At 43.2% G+C, this 27,372-nt stretch overlaps 1 protein-coding gene across 1 annotated transcript in view; it reads left to right on the top strand.

Annotated features, from left to right (window-relative positions):
• Positions 1-27,372, top strand: part of CACNA2D3 (calcium voltage-gated channel auxiliary subunit alpha2delta 3) — an 858,477-nt gene that overhangs the window by 610,237 nt on the left and 220,868 nt on the right. Inside the window, exons 14-16 of the mRNA XM_064595053.1 lie at positions 3,575-3,592; positions 23,113-23,184; positions 24,508-24,588. Of these exons, the coding sequence (XP_064451123.1) occupies positions 3,575-3,592; positions 23,113-23,184; positions 24,508-24,588 (171 nt within the window). The remainder of the gene's footprint in view (positions 1-3,574; positions 3,593-23,112; positions 23,185-24,507; positions 24,589-27,372) is intronic.

Here is a 27,372-nt window from a genome sequence, read left to right as displayed (position 1 = left end):
GTCATCATTCATCTTCATCGCCTTTCCTCTCCTCCATTCTCTTTCGAATGACACTTTCTCAGTTTTTCCACATTCAAATGTCAGGTATCTCATGGATGCATCCAGTGCCCAGCTTTTTTTCAGGAATGTGGGACCCCAGAACATACCACTACTTTTTTCTTTCTTTACCCTTCCTTTTAAAAAGTGACTGGAGGGTGTGCACAGTTGGATAGAGAATCGTACAACTTGGGGTGTTAACCTGGAAGGAACCTGAAGCTGCCCATGCAGACTCTTATATAGTAAGTGAAGAAACAGATCCAGAGATGTGGAACCTGGTTGACAATGCCTAGGTGGTTTTTGTAAAGATGTTGCCTCAGCTTAGGCCACATGATGATGGGAAGTTCCCAGGCTGGTTTTATGTGCATCGATGGGTCAGTGAGAGAGTCTGCACATATATAGATGTCCATGTCAGGCATATGGGAATCCGAGGGTTCATGTCCATCCTACTGTCAGATTTCTTTTTCTCTTGAAAGCTGTCATCTTGGGTTATCAACATGGTGTGTTTGTGGAGGTGGTGTGGATTCAAGGCAGTTAGCCCAATTCTTTTCCCCTAGCATCGGCCTTAGGTATACCCTAGTAACAAGGTACCTTCTTTAACAAGGTGAACACCAGTTACAGGCACAGCTTAGAGAATTTCATAAAGACTTACATACAAGGTAAATATCCTCATGCCCTCATGGTGCTTGTGACCTAGCAGGGGAGAGACATTAAACAAATAAGTTATGTAGAAATCATAGATGTGCTCAGAACTACAAAGAAAAAGTATAGGAAGACCTTGAGAGATCATCGTGTCCAGGGATATGGTTTGCCATTCCTGAGTTTTTAGCCCACAAAGGACATTGCCATTTGGCTCTTACATTCTTTCCAACAAAACTCAGACATAACTTCAGAATCCTTCTCAACACAGCCCTCCAGACAGCCATTACTAATCAGTCAGACTTGGCTCTCAAGACAAAATCTATTGGCCATCCAAGATTTGGCACATTTCCCAGCCCTCCCTCCACCATCCCTTTTTACAGACAAGCATCTGGCCAAAGGCTGGAAGGCACATGCCTCAAGACTCCAGCCAGAGGCCCCAAGTGTCCGGCTGGTCAGGTTCCCAGCTCAGGCTCGTGGACACCGTCTGTGACTGTTGGGTGGATGATGTGTTGGCAGGGGAGCTGACTCCCGAGCAGTAGCATCTGTGGCTGCTAATGATCTGATCTAAATATGCTGTGTTCTATTCTGAAGCTCATTCTCAGAGGTCCAACCTGTTGAGGGCACTGCAAGCTGTAATTTCTGTTCCTTCAAAGCTCAGATAGGAAAGTGGTTCTTTGTTCTCATGAGTTATTTCTTGAGGAAAATATATGTTTTGTGGAGAGTTTGAGGACAGTCTTAAACTGAGGACATCACCACAAAGGCCTAGTCTCTCATTTTCCTTCTCATGTGCTTAAATGGGTGAGTCAAAAAGAGGTGTTTCCTGCTTGGTTGATATGAAGCTTCCAGAAAGAGAGAGAGAAAGGGTAGCTCTCCTTTCAGAGGCCTGTCAAGTCCAGCAGTTTGTGCAGGACTGAACCTTGGTATTTATTTTACAGTTCATCAAACATTTGTAATTCTCAGGGCCCCCCGTGCATTTCATATGACAAGCTGTGATTCAACACAAATGCTTTCCTAAGGAAATGTGCATTTATCATTCCCTTAATGTTCGTGTCTCTACCGTTTCTTTTCCATCGTATGAAAAAAATGTTTAATATTTAAAAGACTTTACTTGAAGTGAACCCTCATTTTAGGCTCAATTTCTCACCTCTTGATACATATTTTCTGAACTCTTAAGAAGCACTGGAGGCACTCACAAGCTTCCTTTTTGAATAGTAGTCACCATAACCATAACTAGGATGAAAGAATCAGAAAAGCATGCTTGTACTATTCCTGTTTCCTTAAATTGGGAGACCTTTTGGGATAAAATTGCTTGAAAAATGAGTGTTGGAGAGGTTGGGTCTGCTCTTCATGGACATTCTCCAAATTATTCTGGAGTTGTCTCTGAGATCCAAGGCATTTTGTTGGCTTGTGTCTATCCCTTCTGCCCTTTGCTGGGCTCTATCTACAGGTGCAGGGCCCTAGGAAGCCCTGGTCTTAGTGCATATGAAGAGAGAGCCTTCTTCCCAGGGCTAAATGAATGGGAAAGGCAAAGGTTCAAATGGGACCCCAAGATGTCTGGTTTAGTTATTTTTGCATCTTCTAGCACTTCCAATGTTATAAGCGCTAGAGAGAAAGAGAGAAAAGTCTACTCTCTAATTTCCTAGTGTTCGTGGCCTTTGCTGTGTGAGTTGGGTTGAATTTGCACCTTCTAAAGTTAGGCAATCCAGCTCTACAATTTATTATCCATGGGACATTATATAATTACTTACCCTCTAGGTTCCATTTTATTTTTCATCTATAAAATGAGGATAATAAGGGTACTATTGGGTTGCTTTGATTTGGTAGGATAATGCAAATAAAAGGCTTAAAACAGTGCCTGGTGACAAGTTCATACACAATAAATGTTAGTCTCTATGATGAGAAGTAAGTCTTGAAAATGATGTAACTCCTAGATTTGGTATTTAATACATGGATAATGTAATTTCCATTTCAGATTAGAAAAATGCTTTTCAAAACATTGCACGCTCTAATGGCAGTCACAAATACAGTGGCATTAAACCACAGCCTAACAGTCTCAATGTTGAAAAATAGACATGTCTCGTAAATGTTCATCTTTTCCCACATACCTATAATTTCAGTTTCTTGCCTGTACCATTGAGAAAGCTATTAAGTCTTATTTTATGGATTAACTGACTGCCTTTTCGTTGTTCTTAGAATATCAGCTTTATTTCAAATGCACAAATCCTTGTGCATGCTTTCTTAACCACCAATAAAGGGAACAGTTAATGTGCTATAAAGCAAGAAAAATTGACTTTAAAAACAGAACATTCTTCTAATGGTCTTACCTTTATGTACAGAAGGGTTTCTCAACTTTGGCACAATTGGCATGTGGGCTGGATAATTCTTTTTTGTGGGGGCTATCCCCTGCATTGTAAGATGTTTAGCAGCATCCCTGGTCTCTACCCACTAGAAGCCAATATCTCTGGCTCCCTCCCCTCACCAGTTTTGACAACCCCAGATGTCTCCAGACAGTCCTCCTCTACTAGGAAACCACTGGTGTGCAAGAAGGAGGAATTGGGTCTTGGAAATGTGTGTTTGTGGCCACTGAACAGAAGAACCTCAGGTCTAGCATTGTGGGAAGTTGCCAAACTGCCTGCATGGGAGTGGTGATTCCCAAAACATGTGCTCACAGATTATCTGTTGATACTCTGGATTCAGAGAGCAGGTTGAATAATCAGCACCGTAGCTTAATTTGGGGAAATGACATGGCTTTAGTTTTATTTCCCTCTTTTTCTTCCAGTTTTGGTTTTTCCATTTGCCAATAGTGATCAAATGAAGTTTTACAGTTAATCTTGACTTTTTATGTAATGATTGCTTTTTTCTTTTCTTTTTGTTTTGTTTTCCTATTGTTTTTCAGCTCCCTCAGGCACAAAAGGTAAACTCTTTTCCATAACATTGCAATCATCCCCAGAACTCGCAAACTGTGCATGTCTCCATGACTTTGTGCGTTCAGTACTGTTCATGACCAGTGAAATGGTTTTCCTCTTAAAACTTCAAAAGCCTGAGGTTGGGCAGGAGCAGAAAGACCACCAGACTCATCTGTCCACTGTCTCCCTGCCAAGGTTGTCCCATCAAAGAACCCTATTGTGGCCAGTAGTTTGGGGGCAACTCTGCACCCATACATTTTGCTAAGAATTCTCAAATAATAGGTCCAAGAGTCAGTTTAGCACATTCCTTTCAAACACAGCGTTCCAGGTCTTCCCTGAGGTACTTTCCCAGGGATACAGCTAATGTGAACAATTTGTAAGGCCCAGTGACTAAGTTTAGATTCTGGGATCTTAAGCCAAATATCTGAAGACTCCTCATGGGTTTCATTAATTGCAAAATCAATAGCTCCTTTGCTTGTCTCATCGCCTGTACCACCTGGAGAGAATTAGAGCAAAGTTCTTGCCAAAGTCAGACCCTTTCACTGGTCCTCATTGTCTGTCTGAGATGATCTGGTTTCACCATGTAGAATGTTCTCTGTCTAGTAAGATTCCATGTGATTGCCATGCTGGCTTTGCTCTGTCATCCCCATGGCATGTCATTGTATCCTAAGGACAGTTACAGAAGAAAACATGACACATGATGCCTGCTGACTTGTTCTGGGATATTTCACAAACACAGCAAGATTTCCAGAAGACACAGTGATTTCTGGGGGCCAGATGTGGGTTGGTTTTGTTTCAAGAGTTGAGGTAAGGCACCTCCCCGAAATGTAAGCAGTACCTCCCAAGCTTTCCAGTTTGGAGCAAAGATGATTTGATTCCTTCCCATTGAGAGAGATAGTACAACTGCTCTGCAAAAGACAGTCTGTTCAGACCATATGGGCAACCAGAGGCCTAGAAATCATTACACAATTACTTAAATATATTTGAGATATTTAAACAAGGCGAGACATGCTAGTGTGTGACTTGGCTTGTGGTAATGTTTGATTACACTTCAGTGCCATCACAAAAAGACTGAACACTTCATTAAAAGTTCAAGTATTTGAGAACAACAGCTTCCAGAATAAATATATGGCCAAAATTCCACATTATCTGGAAGGATCGGCATCTTTAATAGGTCGTGCTTTCTTAATTGCCCACACTTGAAATTTCTTTGTAAAGAGACTTAACGAATTCAGTGCCTAAAACTGGACCGGCCTCAACATACTGGAATTTATTCATCAAGCTTCCACTGATCCATATACAGAAGCATTCTGTTGTAGAAGATTCCTCATGAATATGAGGTGCCATCAGCCATGGAATTTTAAAACAAGGTTCGAAACAAACCAACAAAGAATATGGTAAGAACAAAAGTTGCTGGGACATAGGATTCTTCAGTAACACTTAGCTCCCTGCCCTCTTTCCTTCTGTCACTCACATCACTTGCCACGCAAATAGAAAGTTTGGAATTGAGGAGGATGCCCCGGTACCTTTCTGAAAGATGTTGGACCATCCAAGGGCTTGCTGTGCAGCCCTTGTCACAAGGAATAGCTCTTCCTGCCCCCCCCACCCCGTCCAATTCCTCACCATGGATACAAATTGTCTTTTTGTTAAAATAGAGACAGGTACTTACCTTAAAAATTATTAAGAGCCCTGCATGAAAAATGGTCTCAGAACTCCTTGGAGTCATTTCTGGGCAATTCAGCTCTTTAGAGAAGGAGTTTAAATTAAACCTTGGGGATCTGGGCTGGAAGGTGGAGAGCAGCTGAGGAGAGTCACACTGCAGATGGAAGGCACCCTGCATCAGGGCAGCTTATCTCAGTTGCTAGTAGATGAGTATCAGTGCCCCTCACGCCCTTCCCCTCTCCATCCCCAGTGTTACTTCAATGACACCTGCAGAACACTCTTCTGGAAATATGAGGTTCCTAAGAGCATCAGCCCTCCCTCAAACTCATTGTCCTGCTGCCTGATCAGCAAGGAATATGGTGGGTTGCATCCCAGCCTCCATCCATTTGTGACCATGGGCGAGTTAATTAACTTCTCTAAGCTTTAGGATTCTTTTTATTTAACAAGAACAATAGACTAGTTTTCCAGTTTTGTTATGAGAGTTATTTCTTTTACTTGTGCCTAGCACAGAACCTGCCATGTACTAGACACTCAAAAAACTTAGAGTTTCTACTACCATTTGCGTGTCTTGGCTTCTGATGCTCTAGAGAACATATGAGCAGATCATATGGGATGTGGTGATCTGGGGTCTCTGCAGTGATTTGTGGTTCTGACTCAAGCCTAATGAATAATCAGGAGATGACAAAAGTGCTGGGAAGATCCGTGATGCTCCTCTATTTCATTAAAAACTCTCATTACCTGACTTCACCTTTTATGTGGAGTCAGAAGGAAATGCAGATTGGGCTTGAAACCCCAACAAAGCAAAGGCTTCCAGGGACAATTGTTTTGAGATATTTCTTCCCAAAGCCTTTGACGTTACCCATAGATTTCAACCAGCCATGGACATGATTATAATGAGCCCCTTCCAAACCCAAGAGTTTGTTGTTCTGGGGGTAAAAGGGAGGCATCTCCAGCTGTTACGTCTTTGGCCTGCTTTTCACATGAGGCCATGGGTGCATACATTGGACCACATGGTGTCTGCATTTGTCCTGTGTTTTTGTTGGAATCTCTCTTTGTATCATCTGCAACTGTTTTCTCCATAAATATTTTAAATAGTTATGTCTCTGTAAACATGCTTACTTTAATCTCTTAGCTGATCTATCACTGAAAATGTCCCATTTGGGTATCCCTTGTATGTATGGTAGTCATTAGTGATTGTTGGCTAGAAGTTATGGTTTTCATAATTCTGATATTTTGAGGGTCTTTCAAAACTTATCTTCTAGCTTATGACTGTTTGCTAGAACAATGGTTTGCAAAAAGAATTTCATTTTGTTTTTACTGTGATTCATTTCTAGACTCTATACATTTCAACCCTTGCTGTCACATTGGGATAGTACTAACTGATGATATTCCTAATCAGTATTCAATATTTTCACCAAATGCAGTGAAGTATCCTGAAGTTTTGGTTAAAAACCATGTAGCAGGGCGCCTGGGTGGCTCAGATGGTTAAGCATCTGCCTTCGGCTCAGGTCATGATCCCAGGGTCCTGGGATCGAGTCCCACATCGGGCTCCCTGCTCCTTGGGAGCCTGCTTCTCCCTCTGCCTCTCTCTCTCTCTGTCTCTCATGAATAAATAAAATAAAAATCTTTAAAAAAAAAAAAAAAAAAAACCATGTAGCAAATCTGTTCTTTTTAGTGGAAATTGAACCACTTTCTCCAGTGGATTGATTGTCCGACATTGAACAATGAAGAAAGGTCCATATGTAAGAAAGATTTGCCTTTTTTTTTTTCTTACATGGAACTTCTTGACTTCTACAGAAATATCTGGGAGATCCCATTTTATAATAATAACACAGCAGAATTACCCAAAACCATTTGCAAGTGTATTTTCAATTGCCATTCACGGCAAAAATAGTCCATTTTTTTCAAACTGCATATTCATTCAGGTGGGTTTTGTCTACGGAAACGAAATATCATTTGTTCACTGCATGATTAATCATTGTAGAGTGGGGCCTTGACTACTTAAAGGCAAAAATACTCTTGGGGGAATTCCAAATTTGGCTGTGTACGCAGGTTAACTCCCCCACCCCCATCTGTATCCCCTTCCCTTTATTTTATGCTGCCTTCTCACAACTTTGGAGTATGTCAGGAGACCTTTCCATGAAGGTTTCGAGAGTGCTCTGTCTGGCCCAGCACTAGATTAGTTAATATCAGTCTGAGAATTCTGAGCAGCATAAGCATTTTTCTCAAAACCATAGTTAAAGAAAACCACATCTCTAATCCTGTTTGGGACAGCAATTGATGCATTCAGGGCTGCACAGTATGGCAGAAGGATCCCTGTTTAATAGCCCAATGACATGTTTTGTTTCCTGTTAGGAATAGCTAACTTGCCTTCTTGAACAAACACAGCAGGGCTCAAGATCTGTTGTTCTACGCCTGCTGTGATATTCTGTGCTGCTTAACTTGTATGAGGACTCAGGAGTGCATAAATTAGCTTCTTAAATGGAGGTCGATTTGGGGGTTTTCTTTCAGGATGGAACTGGCTTATTAATATCCCCCCTGAGTGTCCATGGGATCCGGAATCCATTTGCATTTTCTTTGTGTCCTTGTTTATATTATATTTAGGAGGGATAAATGGAAGCATTCATTTCCCTAAAGTTTTTCTTCCCCTTTTGCTTTTTTTTCTCCCCTTCTTTCTTTCATTTGTCTCATGCTTTAGGTCCAAAGTTGTGCAAGTAGAATCTGGCCTGTTCTTATCTCTGGGTAATCAGATTTCAGCAATCGTGGGGCATCATTTATCATTCTTCGCCTCATTTAACTTCTGTACTTTGAAATGTTGAATTCACTGTCATTGAAAATAGAAAATTGAAAGTTTGCAAAGCTGCTGTTTTCATAGGACTGTAGGTCCAGTGATTTTCGTGTTCCATTACAGTTATATAACCAGCAAAATCCGTGCAAATCAAGTGCGAAACCGAGAGGTGGTAACTATTTACATTTGGTTCTGGTTTATGACTCATTTGCTTTTACCTTTACATGCTTTGTGTGTGAATTACTATATCCTGTTTTGATAACCCTGTTTTCCCCTTTTATCATTTACTGTTTTATAGGAACATGTACAGGCATCTTTTATATGCATCCCCGAGCTGGGGCTGTTAAGATTGACTACACTGAGTCTGTAAAATGGTAGCTGCCACTCGAATTAATAGATCTGCTCTGTGAATAAGGCCAGGGAGGAAAAAACCAGAACAAGTCTAGCCACTGCAGCTCTCCCGTGGCCAGTGTGATGAAACTCTGGAGATCAGAGTCACAGCATATTGCTGAACTGGAATGATTATCACAGAGCCCCATACTTTGTTCCCCACTGTAGTTCTGTGTGGGTATGTTGGTGGCAGTCCAGATCAGCTAATGAAGAAGGTGTAGTTTGCCCATTTCATATCCATGTGAGTGTTGGTGAACCCCTCTCCCATAGCCCTCTCCAACTCTGTGTTTGAGAACATTAGTATAAGAATGCAAGACCCCCAGATTCAAAGTGCATGGCTCCCCACTGGCGGGAGGGCTGGCAGAGCATATGGATCAATGTGGGGTCATGGAGTTCCATGCGGAAGCAGGATGCTATTTGCCTTTCTTGTTGGAAAAAGCTAATTGGTTAATTTTAAACAAACTCATAATGTGTGTTTACTTGTGTATCTGGAAAAAATGTTCAAGTTTCATCCCATTTTTATATAAATTGGAACTTTCATAGGATTTTATAACAAGGATAAAAGCAAGGTAAGAACCAGAATTCAATTATGAAAAGATATATTCTTTTTTTAGTTTTTAGCTTTTACACTGTTAGGCATGAAAATTGGTTAAAAATAAAACACAAAGCCAAACCAAAACAAAACAAAATGAAAAACCTCCAAGAATACATTGCTAGTACATATGAAGAACTTTCATACTTGCATGTTTTAACCCAATAATCCTCTTTCATAGAAATAATGTAACCTAAACCGGTCAGTGACTTGCAATTTTACCTACAATGAGGAAAAGAAGAACCAACGTACCCAGCAATAATAAAGTGGTGGCAAAAGTCACCCAAGTTCCAAAGGATAGGAAGCCATTATAAAATTGTGGTCAAAATGAAACTGAATAATATAAGAAAATAAATTAGTTTTAAAATCAGAATATAACATTTTATGTACATTATGCTTTTAGTGTGTGTGTGTGTAAACATACAGATGTACAAAACAATACTGGGAAGAAATGCATAGGCATGTCTCATAGTGGATATTTCCTTCTGAGAGGAGAACAAGTATTTTGCTTTATTCTTAATACAGTTTGCTACTTTTCAAACCCTGTGTGGTGAACATGTATTTTTATAAGTAACTAGTGATATTTATAATATAATATAATAAATGGACAAACAAGGCTTAGCCTAATAATTGTTTGCTGAGCCTAACTCACTCCAGAAACAAATGAAAAACTGGGAAATCCAAACTCAGTTTTATTTTTATTTATTTATTTATTTATTTATTTATTTTATTTTTTTAAGATTTTAGTTATTTGACAGAGGGAGAGAGAGAGAGCCCAAGCAGGCTGAGCACAGAGGGAGAGGGAGAAGCAGACTCCCCACAGAGCAGGGAGTCTGATGCAGGGCTCAATCCCAGGACCCCAGGGCCACGACCCGAGCCGAAGGCAGACGCTTAACCAACTGAGCCACCCAGGCACCCCAAACTCAGTTTTAAAAACACATATAAACACATAGATTCTTGGTTCAGACAGCTCTGATCAGAAGATGTGATGTCTTACATAGGACAAATCTAAAAAGTACATTTGTTTATCAAAACTCTTCACTTTCTAACAGAAAGAGAAATCATCTTTGGTCTTTTGTCAAAGGCCCAGTCCACGTGAGATGCTTAGAGCAACATGGATCTGAGCCTGTGGTCCACGGAAGTGCAGGGGCACAGTCGAACCCGGGTGGCTACCTACCCTACTATAACCTCATTTGGAGGTGTTGCCTCTCCTACTCACGGTTCAGTGCAGGGCTTGTTGGAAGGAAAGACTACCTTGGCTTTCAAATGGGAAGAATGGAGCAGAGGAGTATGACCTTTGCCCCATTCTGTTCCCGCAAAGTCCAACCCTTTGTGGTGTGCACGAGTGACAGAATGGGGCCGTCCCACTCTTATGGCAGAGGGAAGAGAGCCCAATTGTCCAAAGACCAACTACAGGGTTGGCTGGAAGTGGAGTAGAGGCCCCACACTGCCAGTCCTGCCTAGCAAACTTGGGCCGAGGACGCCATCACCCTGAGCCTTGGTTTTCTCCTTGTAATGGGAGACTCTCCTGAGAAGCACATGAATAGTGCTTGCCAAGACCATCCACACTGAGTGCCCGACTGGAGGGGAAGCCAGTCATGGAAGGAGGAAGACCACCCATCATGCTAGTAGTATATACCTTGTTTAATAGAAACAAATTTGACACGAATAAATTATAAATGGTTTTGAAACACTGATGTAATCTGATGTTTAAAAAAAAAACAAAAACAAAAGTAGGTATTTTTGTAAAGCCAAAAACCAAGAATTGATTTAAAGATCCCTAGTATCTCAGTGCTTTCTAGTCCCAGACTTAATGTTTAGTGTCTTGGGAATTCAAAGTCTTTAAAAAATTCTCATGTATTTAAGATACATGAATGTCTTCTAGTATTTATTTAAATCAAGCATAACTATAAAATATGACTGTCTTGAGGTGTTAAAACAATAGAAACCCTACTCATAACATTACTAAAATGAAACTGCCTTTCCTTTTGAAAGTCAAAGAAGCATCTGAGTAAAACAATGGAATTTTAAAAGATTGTTTTCATTACAATTGTTCTTACCTCCCCAAAGAAATATATACACCCTTTTTTTTTCTACAAAGAAAGTAAGGCAGAGGATTGAGAAGAGCTATTTCACAAAGCCAATGAATTTGGCTGTGGTGGCATTAATGTCAGCATGACTTATGTCAAGCCTAGGGACTGTCTTGAAGAGGACATCAGAGGACACCTGAAGTTCTGATTTCCTTGCTTCTAGATGCCATTCTCCAGGACTCGCTTATTGACCCAAGGCAATCATGAGCTCAAAGGCTTGCCATTTTGAGGGTTCCTCTCTATTTATTAGTAGATTTAGGACAGCTGTATCCATCACTTGACACACTAAGATGTATTTCCTGAAAGCAGTATATGAATCTACACTTCATTGGTCAAGACCCTGGAAGAGAGTATCATTTAGGGGACACCTGCATGGAATACTTTAATGAAGGAAAGAATTAGGGAACCCCAAAGGTGTGGGATTCCATGAGAATGCATTTGTGATTGCATTACTGTGTTTCTGTGAGTTCTGTAAGAGAGAAGAAGCTAGAGTGAACACACAGTAAAAAACACCATTCATTCTGACACAGGGCTAATGAAAATCAGTACAATTCATTGACTCATCTGGAAACCAAATCTATGTCAAAATGTAAATCTAAGCCAAGTCTATATGAAATCAATGCCAAATCACTGTCAATGATATTAATCTGACTTTACGGGTCCTCATTGGAGTGATTTTCTTTGTGGCAGGTATGGTACGAAAATGCCATGAATTACTCAGGAGAAACACACACACACACACACACACACCATACACTCATCACAGGCAGAGCCTTGCCTTTCTTTAGTTTTTGTTTGGTTTTTTTGGTATAATGTTTTCATACAAACTATTCTAATTTTCGCTGACAGAATTGATCTACCTTATCACTTCTGCCCACTACCATGAGATTTTAATTTTAATAAAGCAACTGCCTTTACAGTTTTTTCTTTCTAAATGGAGTCACGTACTTGTTGGTCTGGTCATAGTTCAGCTGGCTGATCCTTTTTCCAGTCATGTTATTAGCTGGTCAGACCCCCAGTTAATGGATCTAGATTCATTACAAACCCAAGTGTAGCCAGGTTCCACGAGAACTGCAGGGATGGCTCTGTCCGAGCTTTCAGACAACTCACACCAGAGGCTTCGACTGAAATGACCCTCGGGGGTTAAACTGGAGCAGTTGTGCAATCCTGCGCAGCAACAGGGCTAACAAGTTCAAAAACAGAAAGTTAGATGTTTATCCCTTCAAATTCATTGGAAGGATTTTGGAAAACCCAACCGAGTTTCATGAGGTAGAAAAATGTCAGGCAAAGGACTCATGCCATGGTATGGATTTTCTTTTTCCAGAAATGACTCACAGAATTGAACCACTTGCTGAATCATGAGCCCTTGTGTGCTTGGATTGGACCCATCCATGTTTGCCCAGGCCTGGGATGCAGTAACTAATTTGGAGGCTGGGTGCTTCTGCAGCATCTGTCTCTTCTTCTCCAGCCCCTTCCTCCCAGCAACTCCCTTTCCAGTCTGCTTCCTTCCTAACCTCACTCCATATTCACAATTGCAATAACCAGCCTCTCCCCTCCCCCAGCTGCTTCCTAAGGCCTTCTGTTTAACTATTAAAGCCACGATGTTCTATCATGGGATAAAGGAATAATATTTTTCTCTTTTGATAATGCAGTTCAAATGGAGAGATGGATTGTTCCAATTTAGTAGAGCAATGGGTGAATTTCAGAGGAGCTAATCAACTCCTCTCGCCTCACCTAGAACGGTCCTTATAAGAGCATATGTACTTGTTGGATGTGCCAGGCACTGTACTGGGTGCTTTACATCTATAATTCTACTTAATCCTCCCAAGCACTATGGCCAATATTCCTACTTTAGCAATGATTAACGTGGTTCACTGCACTCCAGGCTCCTTAAGGCAAAACATGATTTTTGTCTTTGTCCTTCACAGAAAGGAGGTTGAGGGAATAGTGATTGGGACAGGGCCTCTAGCATCTGATGGGCGAAGGCCTAAGTCCCCACCCTGCTGCTCTCTGTGAACCAGTGCCAGGTACTTTGCACCTTTATTTCTTCACCTACAAGATGGGCATGGACACTTTGCAAGGTCTGTGTCAGGGTTAAATCTAAGGCTACATAAATATAAAAACATTTAAAGCAGTGTTTTTTAATAGCAAGATGTGCTTGGAAATAGAGATGGATGAATGGATGATGGATGGATGTTGGATGGATGGATGGATAGATGGAAGGATGGATGGATGGATGGATGGATGGATGGATAGATGGAAGGATGGATGGATGGATGGATGGATGGATAGATGGAAGGATGGATGGATGGATGGATGGATGGATGGATGGATGGATGGATGGATAGATAGATAGATGGAAGGATGGATGGATAGAAGGATGTATAAATAAAAATGACTCAATAAGTTTGGGAAACCTGCTCTGGGATTTAATTCCAGATGCTTCTATAGCTGATTCTCCTCTCTGTGCTGCTTTCCAGAGAAGCCATAGTGGTCAACTAAGCTGTTACACGAGCATTCTGTCCCTATCAGTGGCAGCAGTATGTAAGCGCCAGGCGCTCAGAACCTCCTCACAGTCCCACCACACTGGTGCAGGCACAATATGCCTACATACTGAGTGAAGGAGCCAGGAGCAAGCAGAGGCCCCAGGATATAAAAGGACAGGTTTGCCCAAATCCTGGTACCAAGTCTCTGTGACTCCTTTTCCTCCTTGGGCCTCGGTTATAAAATAAATGAGAGGGCAGGATTGGAATCCGTTCTTTCCGGGATCATTTGCTGAGCACTTCCCAGGTACCAGATCTATGCTAAATGCTATGGATACAAAGAGGGATCATTCCCAGCTTCTGCCCTAGAAGTTTACAAACCCTCCAGAATTTTCAGTTTTTCTTCCAGCTATGGTGTTCAGTGACTGCTGTATTAACAGTTTGCACAGATTTGGTCCTAGATGGTATCTTAGGTTGTAGAGTAAATATGATTATCTTTGTAGTGAAGTCTGAGAACATCTGGTTCCCATTTCCACTTTGTTAGAGAAGGTTTTATGGAGGAAGCGACGTTTCAGGGGGTCTTTAAACAGGGGGAAGGCTTTATCCCAGGGCCCCAAAGCTCTGACAGTTGACTGTATTTTCAGGCATGTATTTGGGAGGTGTCTAAACCATGTTTGTGAAAATATAAATGCCCCCCTATACTGGGGGGCGGGGGTCAGTTATGTGTCATAGCCCATAATGAATATTAGCCAAAATCCAATGCCCCATGGTAATTTGTATTGTAATTATTCTGGGACAGTCTTGAAATAAGCATGTTGTACCCTAATAAACAAACAAAGCAGTTTCTTAAAACAGCTTTCAGATATGTCGATCTGTAATATTCTCTTGCCCATGGATTTACTTGTACATGTGTCCCTAACCAAAGACCACATCTCCCCTCTGTCTAGATGTTTACTCACAAAACATGTTCCCTGCTTAATGGCATATCTCAGAAACACTGAGAAAAGAGGAAGCAACATAAAAATTTTCCCAAATAATAACAACTTTATTAGAAGAAAGTCATTTTGAGGGGGTTGGGGGATGGGTTAGCCTGGTGATGGGTATTAAAGAGGGCACGTTCTGCATGGAGCACTGGGTGTTATACGCAAACAATGAATCATGGAACACTACATCAAAAACTAATGATGTAATGTATGGTGATTAACATAACATAATAAAATTTTTTAAAAAAGTCATTTTGAGATTCTCTTACACATGTTCCAACGTTATCCAACACTGTCACTCACAAAGTTGTCTTCAGGTTGTTAAGAAGAGAAAAAGAGGACAAACAAATTCAGCAGTTGAGTTCATACAAGATACAAAGTTCAAAGAGGGAAATCTGTTTACTTTTGTATTTAGACAACTTAAAATACAGTAACTCTCATAAGAATTCAGGGTCTCCAAATCTCAGATGCAAGTAATAATGATTCAGTAAGAAGCAGAAATGTCTTGGCTAAAAGCAAAATATCACTTATGGAATATTCTTGAGGACTGAGTGACTGCACTTTACCAAGACAATCAAATGCAAAGCGAGGGGAAATGTTACTTGGAAGATTTACTTATTCTTGTTTCTTCTTATTTCCCACTGCTACCTTGTCAATGCCTTATATTATTTAGGATTCAGGCATCTTCCACAAATGTTGAAAGATGCCGGTGCAAATGCGGATCTAAACAACGGTTGGTGTTCTTAAATTGTCTAGATTTTAAAAGGGTAGCAGTTCATCAGAGTAGCATCATAAAAGGCAGATAATTCATATTGCTTACATTGAAAGAACCAGCTCTTCAATTAAAAATAGTAATGCCTGCTTTTTCTAAACCTCTTATATAAAGAACATCTAAAATACTGATAATCAAGCATAATATGTTTAACTCAGAATATAAAAACTTTATTCTCATAGCATTTTCATGTCAAAGTATTATCATAGTTTGTTTAAAGGACTATTTTGATCTTTACGCAAAAAGATATGTTTGAATAGGATTATTATTATTTTTTAAGGCATTAATATCCATTGCAAGAATATGCTGTTGGGTGATTTTATTTATAAAATGCTGTCAGTAGATGAAAATTTATGGGGATGTCCTTTTTATTAAAATTTTCAACCATACAGAAAAGAGATTTAAAAAAAAATCAAAGATACACAGATATACTACCAAAGGTGATTTAGAAATCTTCTGGCTTTATCACTGGAACAAGCTATTCTTTCTTTCTCTTCTCATTTCAAAGTGGCTTTTTAGGTTATTGAACAAGTGAATTTTTAAATATGCATATGTGTGTAAAGCCTCTCATTTAAAACTGACCACTATTGAAACAGCTAGTAAATTTCACGATTATCACTAATAGCTGTGGAGATCTAAATGAGAGTAAAATTCAGAGTCAGACTATATTAACATCAACCAAGCAGATAATGCTGATACTGTGCACTGATACTTTTCAAGCGTAAGATGCACCAATAGGATTTAGTTTCCACATTTCAGTGGCTTGCACCTGTTCTTCGTCTGGAGAGTGTCTGCATCTCCAGCAGGAGGTGTCTCCAGGACAGAAAGTTAAGACTCATCATTAAGTATGGCTCTTACTAGTTTTCTTTCCCTGATCTCTGTTCAGTATTGAAGATAAGGATGTTGGGATGAGGGAAGGAGTGGGAAAATTGGGGGAAGGGCCATAGATAGGCATTGAAAGGGTAGATATAGAGGACTTTTTGGTCTGGGAATAGGAGGCAAGGTCAAGGGATTTGTTCCTGTGGAGGGTGTCTACATGGCCACATACTCTGCTCACAGCCCCTTTTAAAGGTCTCTGTTTCCCTGCTGTACTCCCTGGTGCTCTCACTAATTTGCAGAGTGTTATTCTGGTGGCTTTCTACAGTCGGCCCGCCCCTTGCCATGGAGTGTGAAAACTGAAGGACATGGCTGCCATCTTGTTCCCATTGCCCCTCATCATGTGGTACCGAAAGAATGGCCCTCGGGGATTCCCAAGTCATTGGTAAACTTAAGCTCATGGAGAGAGGAAAGAGAAAACCTCCCCCTTCCTGCACTCCTTTGTCACATTCTCAGATCCTGCACACCTTAAAGAATCAATCTACTTTCAAAATGTGTCATCTTCTATTTAAAGATGTACACAGCTGTGTTTTTTCACCTCTTGGTACTATTTTTTTTCTCTGTCAAGCTACAGGTTATTGACAGAACCATGAGTTTATATAGCCTGTCTTTGCTCCCACTGGGTGGAGAACTAAGCGACATTGCCTGCCTTTTAAGTACATTTTTATTGGTAAGGCTATCCTCTGGAAAAGGCTCATCTCCCAGGACCTTGTGCCTGCAATTCATCCCAACTGCCACTAGATGGTGGCAGTGTCTTTTCATGGAGTGCAGGTTGGTGTTCATGCCAGGTGTTGGAAGACACAGCAGAAACCCAGCTGTGTACTCACAAATTATGTACACATGTATAAAATATTTATGTATTATGGTGTACATTTATATCATGTACTCCATTAACACAGTCAATATGTTGATTGACTTTAATAAGAAAAGAAGAACATATAAACATTAAAAGGGACAACATATAGAAGAAATATCTTTGAGAAGAGTTGGTGAGTTGGCCTTTGTTCTTGGCTTAGAGCCATTCTCTTCCTGAGCTGGGTTCCCCATTTCTGCACAAACTTCTATTTGAGCCCAAGCCTCCAGGGCTGAGCAGCGATGGCAGGAAGCTCTGCTGAAAACCACCTGTTAGCCCTCAAATGGGCTGTCTGCCATGCTGCCCTTACCTCGTTCGAATGCCTTCTGAAGGCCCAGCTCCAGCTCACCTTCTTTCTCAAGGGCGTGGCCCTTACCCCCAGAGACCTCCAGCTGCAGGGGACTCAGGGTCCTGCCACTGGTCCTGGCAAGCTTCCTGTGAGTGGAGACATGAGGGAGGCAACACAAAGGTGTCCTTCAAATTGGAGGCTCCCCAGGCATCCCTGTAACCACAACTGGTCCCAGTGGAAAGGGCCCTGCCAGGGCCCTGGCAGTGCCCGCAACCTGCCTCCATTCCTGTCCTCTTTCCCAGCAGGTCCTTGCATCTCTGTCAGAGCAGACTCTGGCTCTGCAACTTCTCACTCGGGTTCTTTTCTCAAAGCAGGCTATTCGTTAAGAGTCTATTTGTTATCAAAGTTTTACAAAAAATCCTAATGATAATAATTTTGATGCCATCATAATGAGTCCTCATTTTCCCCAGAATACTGCCCACGGCCATTCAGTATTTGGGTACTTTAGGGATACCTAAATTTCCTCCCTTATGGAAAGGACACACAACCACTCATCTTGAGGTTGTTGGGGCCATCTTCCATTTGGCCTTTCCAGCCTCAGCAAGGTCTCCCCGTGGGGGTTGTACAAGGTACTTGGGACCACCTCAATGGGTATCTAGAGCTACCTGGGTCATTTATGGTCAAGATGGGCACTTGTGCAAGTCAGGATTCTTCTGTTATAAGAGTTACAAATCCAATCCTTGCTCATTTGGGCAAAAACAAAAACAAAAACAAAAACATTGCCTCAAGGAACCCAATAATGGAAAACCGCATGGGTGGAGTTGAGCCTAGGGATGAAGGCATCCAGGGACTGGTTCCCTCCCTCCCTGCCCCTCCTTCTCTCCCATCAAACACACACACACACACACACACACACACACAGAAACACATTTCTTCTCCTGTCTCTGGGTTGACTTTATTTTCCCAGTCCCTTTTCTATGGGGCAAGGACTTGGTTGTCAGGCTTACATTCTTCTAGTCATCCGCAAAGGGAAGTAGAAAGTTTTTCCTATTAACTCCAGATGGGGAAAAAAAAAAAAAAAAAGCAGGTGGCCTGGGCAGGGGGTGTGTGATGTATGTGTGTGTGCGTGTGTGTATGTATGTGTAGTGTCCCTGTTGGCTCAGCCTGGGTGTGATGCCCAGTAACATGCAGGGTGGGAGAGGTTCGTTGCCAAGAGAACCTTGTGGAGGAAAGGGATGAAGAGGATTTCTCTAAAGAAAGTGGGTAATAGGGGCGCCTGGGTGGCTCAGTTGGTTAAGCGACTGCCTTCGGCTCAGGTCATGATCCTGGAGTCCCGGGATCGAGTCCCGCATCGGGCTCCCTGCTTGGCAGGGAGCCTGCTTCTCCCTCTGACCCTCCCCCCTCTCATGCTCTCTGTCTCTCATTCTCTCTCTCGCAAATAAATAAAAAAAAATCTAAAAAAAAAAAAAAGAAAGTGGGTAATATTTGCACAAAAAAAAGAGGGGTGGTGAAAAGTACAGGACACTTTTTAAAAATGTCTCTCCCTTCATTGTTCCATTGATCCATATTCTTAAGTTTAAAGCAAACGGATGAACTGCTCTGCAACAGGGAACTTGTCCCTGCTGTCATTACACTGTTTTTCAGGAAGCATTGTGAATCTGTCCTAAAAACCCCAACAGGTATCAGTAATTCCTGGATGTTTTTACTTTAGTCTGGGTTCGTCCTGAAGAACACAGCACCTCTGCTCACGTGACTAGAGCCAGGCTGCCTGGCCCGGCCAGCATTTCTCCCTCTGTCCCATTGCTTTTCTGTCTCCTCTGGGGGCCTTGGGGTTCCTGGTGTGTAAGACCTATGTCTCCTGCCTGGGTGTCTTCCAGCACATGGCATGGAACTTGGCACGGAAGCTGATGCTCAAGGAATGTTTCCCAAGGGAATCAGTGAAGGATAATGACTAGCCCAGCAGTGCCCCTGGTGGGAAGCGAATCAAGCGTCAGGAATGGAAGGAGCCCTGGCACCATGCATGTAACTCACGCATGAGTCCAAATGCATATTCATACAAGCCCACATGCATGATTAACTTGGGAAGCTGACAGGAAGCAGTCAATCTGTTGAGCAAGTTTGTGCTTTATAAACCAGATGTTTGGTATTATTATTCATCATTTCCTTTGATACCAGAACAGTCCCCATTTTGTAGCATAGGAAATGAAGGATATGGAATAATATACACTTATTATACAACAGAGCACCACAACCAGCCATTTCGGAGGCCTGTTCAAAGCCTGGGCAAATGCAGTGGAATGGCAGTTCATTTTAGGATTCCCTACTTGGGCTTAAGTTAATAGGATTTTACCCAGATGGACCACGGTGACCTCCCTCTCCCATTCCTACCCTTTGGAACGTGAGTGTTGACTCTGTGTCTGCGTTTTTCTCGGAAGCCACGTGTATGAATCATAAGCAGCTCTTGCCTCAGCAGCTTCTACAGGTTAGGGGGCACAGAAAAGCAGGGACCCCCTAGCGTGTGGGGACAGAGGGTGTCTGGCCACGGTTGGCTCCCTAACTCCTGCTTGGTGGTCTAGACGCAACGCCTTTGCCCCTGGCTGCTATTTCCTATGGCAGGAGTACAGAAAGACTTTTGATTGTAAAGCGCTCACAGTGCAAATTAACTTTCAAATGTTTCTTCTCCATGAAATGCTCAAGATTCACAGACCCAGATCTGTGAGACTGGGAGAGATGGGGCTGGTGGGTGCAGAGGAGCATCTTAATGTCACGCACTAGTATTCCCGGGCTCCGCCAGCCCTCGTGGCCAGAGTGGTAAGCTGTACACATCAAGAAGGCTCCAGGTTCAGATTCTGGCCAAGCCAGTCCAGAACTGCCCCAGGAGAGAGAGCATGTCCTCCCAGCACAGTGGCTAGACTGAGCTCACGGCAGTTCCTTTGTTTACCAGAGGCTGGTTAAAAAATGAGTGGTTTCTGTACACATGCAACATTATGGGGATTTTTTTTTTTTGTAAGGTAATGATGGGCCGTAATTACTTTTGGAATTAGCCTCTGAGTGAAGTTGATACTATATGCTGGCTTAATATTTGGAAGTTAGTTTCCCATGATCTTGTATGTGTGCCAGAACGATTACCAGTGACTTATAACTGAGTCTTACTGGTTGCAGGAGAAAGCTTCATTTCTCATTATTGTTGGTGGTATGTTTTGATTTCATCCATGATACATGTTGGCATCGCTTGAAATTTTGATTTGAGTTGCAAAGTGGAAGTTACCCGGGGTTATGGATCAGCTCAAATCAGTTTTCTATATTGCATTGAGGATTAATCAAGGAATCAGGACATGGGGAGATCTCTAATCCTAAGAGAGGTATTTATGTGGGTTGGTTCTGCCTTTGAAAATGGCCTTCCCTACCCCCAATGGTGGCCATAGGATACTTTAAGTATTTTTAGCAAGACGTTGGAACCATGTCTTCACAAACTGTCATTATCATCTCATAGTTCATATTATTTAGTTATTAATATTATGATGTAGTAGTAAGTTTGTTGTCTTATTCTCACACCCAAATTAGGCTGCCCCAAATAATAGATTACATGATTACCACATGTATCACTCAGGGCTCTCCAGAGAAAGAGAAGCATGGGGGATAGATACATTTTTCTTTTTATCTGTAGGATATATATCATATATATGGAGTGGGGGAGAGAGAGAGATTGATTGTAAGGAATTGCCTCGCACAGTTGTGGGGGCTGACACATTGGAAATTGGTAGGGTGTGTTGGCAGGCTGGAAGGTCCAGCAGGAGGGGATGAAGGCAGTTGGGAAGCAGAATTCCTTCTTCCTTCAGGGACCTGTTTTTTTCCTCCTAAAGCCTTGAACTGATTGGAGGAGACATACACACATTATGGAGGGTCATCTGCTTTATCAAAGGTTGCTTATTTAAATGTGAATCACATCTAGAAAGATACATTCAGGACAGCATTTAGACTGGTGTTTGATCAAAACACTGGGCACTGTGGCCAAGTTGACACATAAAATTAACCATCACACCATAAATTCCCAGCCCTTGAGTGAACATGCGATTCTTGCCTCATCTTGTTAGTCATGGAGGACTACAGGTCCACCTTGACAGGGATGGCTAAAACGTGGCCCCATCTGTCTCTGGTAGGAGCCCTTCCCTATGCCTACAAGCTTCTCTTAAGCTATCATGAGTACTGATGGTAGAAAGGATTGCCCTATAATAATGCTCCTTGAATTTTAATATGCGTACTAATTATTAAAACATTCAGATTCAGAGGGTCTAGAATGGGATTCAGGATTATTCATTTCTAACGCAGTCGTGCTGCTATTCCATGAACCATGTTATACCCTATATACCCTATAGCTTGAAGAATCCATTGAAAGAACAAGATGGATGGAAGATGGACTGAGTTTGATGACCTTTTCTCCAAAGGCCAGCCAGTCCATGGAGACCTCAGTCCGTGGGGGCCCTTAGGTTTTAGAATCTTCTCTTTAAAATGCCTCTTCCCAAGAAGATTGAGGGAACAATACCTGATTTTTCTATGGAACTAAAGCTATGGAGAAGTACTCACACATCAGAAAACACTGTCCACTGAAGATAGTGGATTCTCATTCACAGATGGTTTCATGTGAGGCTAGAATGGGCCAACTAGAAAGGATCTCTCTCCCACCAGACTTGCTATGGTAATTTTGGTCCCTGTCAGAAGTGTCACATGCCTTGGTCTCACTCTGGACTCTGCTACTTACTAGCCACATGACCTTGCAGGCATGGAAAAGAAACCAGCATCCTTTGAGCACGTCCTTATGCCAGGCACTGTGCTGGGCTGTTTCACGTTTTATCTTCATAGCAACAATGCTGGGGAATAATTGGCATTATTTCCTATGAGGATATGGAGGCTTAACAAATACAGCTAATAAAGATTGAAAGCCAAGGTTGTCTTGGACCCAAGCCTACTGTGGTCCTGGACTCTGTTTCCCCATTTGTTATTTGGGCGGGGTAGGGTTCCTGCCTATCTCCAAACACTGTGTGAAAAGCAGATGTGATGCTGAGTCTCAATGCATTTGTATGCAATTCAGATGGTCCCAGAAGTGTATTGTTTGCCCTCCTTCAAGGGTTGTTATTCCAGGAGAAATATTTAGCTTCTTAGCAGTGATTTTAAGGATCAGATGATAAAGCTATTTGTTGTGTTTTGGTTTTGTTTTGTTTCCTGTCTGGGACTGGCACACAGAGATGTGTAGAGGTACCAAAAGGCCTTGACTCAGCTACCTCAGGGAGAATAAATGATTCCAGATTCCATTGTTTCCAGCAGGGCAGGGGCAACTCATAAAACCCCTTATGCTCATGTTTTCTGATCCTCAATTTTCAGATTAAGGAGAAGCATTGGTATTGCACATAAATGTCTGCAAAGTAAAAGGATAAAATCAATCTGTGGTCATAAAATGAATCACTAAGATCCAAACCAGGCTTTCTTTGAACCCAAAGGGCTGATTGCAGTAACAGATCAGCTGGACTGACTGACTGCGACTGACTTTGTTTCCCCAGCCATGGACTGGGATCCTTATCTGCTAGTCAGAGTAGAGGGATGTTGCACTCTCTTCTAGGCTACTGGCCTGAGTAGGCAGTGGTCCATTCCCAATGGCCCTGGTCAGGAAACTATGAGCCAGTCAAGGGCCATGGCCACCAGCCATCTGTTGTTTCCAGATCATTCCCGGGTAACTGACTTCTCTCTCCATCCAGCTTGCCGAGGACCAGGGCCTCGTCCTGATGACCACGGTCGCCATGCCTGTGTTTAGTAAGCAGAATGAAACCGTGAGTACAGCAGCCATGTTCCTGCGTGGTGCTAGGAGGGTTGCCATCTCAGACACCCTCTGGCTCAAGCTCTGGTGACCTTTCTTTATTTATGTTAAGTTAGGATGGGGGATCTATCACTTTTCCTCACTTAATTCTGTTGTTAGGATCACAACATCAAGAATAGACGAGAGGACTTCTGGGAGATGTCATGTGACAGTATGCAGCACTTTTCCCAAAATTAGGTGTGAAATGACCAATGGAAGGCAAAACCCAGAGAGAATCCTTGTGTGTGATTGGATGACCCCTTCCCGATGTATAGCGACCAGCCCTGTGTTAGTTTCCTTGGGCTGTGTTAACAGAGGATCACAAATATGGGGTGGCTTAAAACAATAGAAATTTATTCTCCCAGTTATGAAGTCTGGTCCTGGACTCTGTTTCCCCATTTGTTATTGGGGTGGGGTAGGGTTCCAAAACCATAGCATTGGCAGGGCCGTGCTTCCTCAGAAGGCTCTAGAAGATCCTTCCAGTGCCTGGATGTTCCTCGGTTTGTGACAGCTCTGCCTCCATCTCCATGTGGCCTTCTCCTCTCATGGGTCTCTCTGTCCCCTTATAAGGACATGAGTTGTTGGATACAGAGCCCATCCTAAATCCAGGATGATTTCACCTTGAAGGGATTACACCCTGTTTCTAAAAAGCGTCACCTTCTGAGGTTCCAGGTGGATTTGAACTGGAGGGAAACAATGGACAGTAGCAATTTGTGTCTTCCTCCGGGAGGTCTTTCTGACCCCTACAGTTTCAACACATCACGCTGACTTTGGAAACTGGGACCCTCCCTGGAGGCCTATTCCTTCACCTTGGTCCTTGGTTCCAACATGCTGCTACAGGTGTGAGAGTTATTCCATCTTTCCCCCTGGGCACCAGATGGCAGTGTAAATTGAGAGAGCAGTTAGGCTAAGTCTTTCCTGGAGAAAGCTTCCATAAAATAAACTGGTTAATGCTCATAGCCCCTAGCTGCTAAAACTTTTGTGCTTCTACACGTTAATTTTGAATTTTCAGGCGGGAGAAGAGATGTTTGGTAGGGCATCTTGATATGGGTGTGTGTGGAAAGGTACCATAGTGAGTGTTTGGCCTGAGAACCTACCATTTGTGTCCAGCAATATTTGCGGGTTGGGGTGGGGGATAGAAGAGGGGCCTCGTAGAAATCTGGGTTAATCCTCAATCTCTGGAAGCTTCGAAAAGGCACCAGACGGTGACCTGTTGTGTGTTGGCTTCTCACTCAATTCTGCTTCTTCCAGCAAAGTAACTCATTATTGTTGTTGCTTACTGTTTGTTTCTCAGCAGAGATCGAAGGGCATTCTTCTGGGTGTGGTCGGCACCGATGTCCCAGTAAAAGAGCTTCTGAAGACCATTCCCAAGTACAAGGTAATGCATCACCTAATAGTCAAGGGCCAAGTGTCTAAGGTTCTTTCACAACCTGCCATAGTGGTAATGAAAACAGGAAGGAAAGAGGCCCCTCTACTCTCTTCCTGGTTGGAAGAACAGTAACAGTTCTGGCAGATCTGAGTAGGTCTACATGTGCTGCCCAGGTTTTTATGGGTTCATGGGAATCTATATGTTTATGCAGGTCTACACAGGTCCTATATCTCTGATGGTCTTCTAAACCAGTCCTAACTCACCCCAATCTGAGGATCCCCTAAAATATGTTACTTCTTAGCAGGAACCCAATGAGGCACAAAGAGAAATGGTCTCTGACTCTATTGCTTGAGTATTCCCTCTATCTTGGAAGGTAATTGTGTACATACCAATTAATACTCTTTTCCTAATTCTAAATTAAAATCCACTAAGACAATCGTAAGTTTCTTTTTTTTTAACTCTGGGTGTAATCGAGGGGGTAGAGTAGGTAATTTTGGAACAGAGAGGACACAGCAAGCCTTAGTGGGCCACTGCTTTGGGAGCCTAGACCAGCATAAGAGCATGGCAAGGAGAAGGAGCACAGATAGAAGGGACTCAGAACCGGGGTGGACATGCCTGAACCCTGCTCTGCGTGCGAGGCCAGCCCTGCATCCGGGAGAGACGGAGGCCACGCTTGCCCCTTTATCCAGCCCACACTGCATTCCCGGCACTCTGTTCCCAGCACTGTTCCTTCAGTTCATTTAGTTCTTCTACATTTGGGACAGAGGTGGCTCTTGTGGGCCATCCCAATGCCGCTACCCTCAGCCAGGCCTAACTCTGTCCCCGTGAAAACAGGCATCCCCAGCTCCAGGTGACTTCCCAGCTATCTGCGGACTGGAATCTGCCCCATCTGGGGCAGACGGGCCCCACACAAGCATCCGCCCCAAGCTGATGGATGGCACCGGCCCCTAGGCTGATGGCAAAGGGGTGGCAAGCCTCCACGAAGGTGACTGGTGGCAGTAGCCATCTTGGGGTCCACAAGAATGACATCAATTGGTCCTTATGTCCTCTGGCTGCTCAAGGTACACTGCCGTGGTTAGATCAGCACTTGAGTGAAATCAGAGCAACGGACAGAGCACTGGACATACCAGGGGCCTGGTTTCCACCACAGCCAGGCTCTAGGCTCTAGGTCCTTTCAAGCCGTGTTGTCCTAACAGCCTGTCCTCGTACCAGCTGCACCTTAATGAGCTCCCCTAACCCTGGCCTGAGCAATCACATGTGGAATCATAAGTTGAGATGTGCTCATTATATTTTTCCGATACACAAGTTAGCCAAGGGGAGTGACATGTCCTTTTAAAAAGATGACCCAGAGAGGCCTTGAACTCCATATGGAAAACTCTTAGTTGTTCCCTGTGGCAGCTCCATGGAAGAAAGTCCCCTGAAGGCCCACCACAGCAGTGCCTAACTGCCCAAGAGCTGGCTCTGTGTGTATGCAAGCATGGGGGTGCAGGGGAGGGGGGCAGAGAGCAGCCCTGCTCCCATCCTGAGAGGCGTTCATTGGATGGACACGGTTTCCCTGACTGCACAAGGGTCAAAACCACACCCGTGCCCTCTTCCCCCAGCCCTGGGCAGACTGACTTGCCCATCTCTTCTTTGGTCCACTCTTGGATGGACAAAGACTCCCTTTGCCCTCATCTGGAGGCAGGAAAACTCCTTTGGGCCAGGAATCTGAGATTGTTGACTGGCTAACAGGGTCCCCTTCCTTACCACCTCCTTCCCTGACGTGCTGAGCCTGATTCGCCACAGTTGTGAGAGGCCAGGGACCTTCTTGGGCCTCAGCAGGAGGAAGATAGCGGTTAGTGCTCTGGAAGCAGATACACCAGGATCCCAGCTCCAACACTGAGGAGCTCTGAGTAGACAAGTCTCTCAAAGCCTTAGTTCTTCTCTCCAGTGGTGATAACAATACAACCTGCTCACAGATGGGCATGAAGAATTGATTGTTACCATTAACTGGGAACAATGGTAACACAGTGGTCAAGGAGACAGGTCTGACCCATGGCCGCCCGGCCCTCTTCTCTGTGGATTACTGCCAGCAGAGCACTGTTGATACCTTTCCCATGCAGCTTCAGGCACCTGTGGCCTTCATACCCACTGGCCCTCGCTAAAATAGAATGCCCAACCAAATCATGTGTGAACCGAATGACTAGGTGACCACACTCTGGGATCCTCTGCCACCTTTAAAAATGGGGTTTTCCAAGAATTTTGAAAGACACAAGGAAAGGCTTAAAATACAAAGTCATATGCAGTAGGCAGTTGACAACAAGGACAGGCTTACCTTTGGACAGAGGGTCAGGACAAGAGCAAGCCAATGGCTCGGCCCGTCACCAGGCATCCTGGCAAACTCTTATCTGAGCAAGTCAGCTGAACGGACCGCTGCGGCCAAATCGGGTCATCCCTCAGCGGGTTGGATGCAAAGTGAGAGATGCATAAAATGGCTGTTTACAAAAGCACCGTTTTGTGGTACCGGTCTCGTGGTGTAGTATTAGCAGATAACATTTGCCAGGACTAGGCACTGTGCAAAGTGCGTGACCCACATCATGGTACCAGGTGCCTCTTAGATAAGTGCAGTGTTCTTGTACCCATTCTGCTCCTAAGGATACTCAGGTTCATGGGGCTTCTGTCCACAGAGCTCAGGGCCACATCAATGGGAGGTAGTGAGTGTGATTTGAGCCAGGTCTGCATAACTCCTGGACCCCTGCACTTCAGGAATATCTAAGCCAGTCACGTAACACTTCGTGATTTGTTGCCATACTT

This window comes from Mirounga angustirostris, unplaced genomic scaffold, assembly GCF_029215605.1.
Source record: "Mirounga angustirostris isolate CCGP_5_RB_7025 unplaced genomic scaffold, mMirAng1.0.hap1 SCAF_1, whole genome shotgun sequence".
Taxonomy (NCBI): Eukaryota; Metazoa; Chordata; class Mammalia; order Carnivora; family Phocidae; genus Mirounga; species Mirounga angustirostris.
The sequence above is the reverse complement of the archived record's forward strand: the minus strand, read 5'-3'. Positions and strand labels throughout refer to the sequence as shown.